This window comes from Echinops telfairi, unplaced genomic scaffold (assembly GCF_000313985.2).
Source record: "Echinops telfairi isolate 266 unplaced genomic scaffold, ASM31398v2 ScPeMD7_7458;HRSCAF=8496, whole genome shotgun sequence".
Lineage (NCBI taxonomy): Eukaryota > Metazoa > Chordata > Mammalia > Afrosoricida > Tenrecidae > Echinops > Echinops telfairi.
Window position 1 is genome coordinate 31,008,272 of NW_022111358.1, and position 1,229 is coordinate 31,009,500.

The 1,229-nt window shown below is 54.9% G+C and overlaps 1 protein-coding gene across 1 annotated transcript in view; it reads left to right on the forward strand.

The window, feature by feature from the left end:
* The window catches only part of CD300LG (CD300 molecule like family member g), a 17,327-nt gene extending 16,130 nt beyond the window's left edge, over positions 1-1,197 (forward strand). The window contains exon 8 of the mRNA XM_030888112.1: positions 1,084-1,197. Coding sequence (XP_030743972.1) covers positions 1,084-1,197 — 114 coding nt within the window. The remainder of the gene's footprint in view (positions 1-1,083) is intronic.
* Positions 1,198-1,229: the final 32 nt, after the last annotated feature.

The window sequence follows — 1,229 nt, forward strand, 5'->3', positions numbered from 1 at the left end:
TGGTTGGGTTTGGTTTAGTTGGACTGGGTTGGTGGGGTTGGTTGATTGGATTGATTGGTTTGGGTTGTGTTGATTGGGTTGGGTGGATTGGATTGATTGGTTTGGGTTGTGTTGATTTGATTGGGTTGGGTTGGGTTGGGTGGATTGGATTGATTAGTTTGGGTTGTGTTGATTGGGTTGGGTGGATTGGATTGATTGGTTTGGGTTGTGCTGATTGGGTTGGGTGGAGTGGGTTGGGTTGGGTGGATTGGATTGATTAGGTTGGGTTGGGTTGGGTTTGGTGAGGGGAAAATTACTACTTCCACTACAGTTGCAGAACTGAGCCTCAGAGAGGTCAGATGGTTTACCCAAAGTCACACAGAGACACAGGGAGTGGCAGGACCAGCCTTGGGACCAGGAGTTCCAACTCTACCACTGTGTTTGTCTTCTTGCTCCCACCTGTCTCGCCCTCCCCTCCCTCCCTGCCTCCCTCCCTGTCCTCTTGCAGACCATGCCAGCTGCCAAGGACAGGCTGTTCTGACAGAGTCTCTGTTCCAGGTGCCTGGGAGCCCCTGTGTGCTAGAGCATGCTGGGATCAACCTTTCCGGAACCTCTCGACCCACTGGGCTTTGGGCCAGCCTCGAGCCCTCAAGCCCTCTTGACACAGAGATCTGGTGCCAGAGTCAGGTGTGGACAGATGTCTGACAATGTGGGGAAGTGGTGGGTGGGACTCTGTCCTCACATGCACTCCCGGTCTCAGAGGGTCTGCACCCACTGCCTCCCCCATCACAGCGCCTTTGGCCGGCCACCCAGGAAGCCAGGGTGCTCAATCAATCTCACGGACCCTTTGTCGGCTCAGAAAATTCTAGAAGAGCTTCTTGGGAGTTTAGACTTAAAGAGCTCTGGGCTGCCTGGATTTGCATACCAATTTAGGTATGCAACCAGAGCCCAATTTGAGACAATGAGGATGGGGGGGGGCGGCGCTGGTGAGTCCAGAAGTCCATAGGAGAGGTTGTTAGCTCCTTCCTGTGCGCCGGAAAAAAGCTTGGGTGGACCCTCCCAGCCGGACTTCGCTCTTTTAAGCCCCCACTGTTGCCTTCACAGACTTCAGGAGAAGGGGAGGTCCCTTCCCAGGACCGTCAGGAAGACAGCATCCAGGGGCCTCTCCACCCCTCACCTGGGGAGAAGCTGTATTTCTCAGAGTTCATCCCTGTCTAGCACACCCTCCTGGGCCTGCCCTGAAGCCAAAC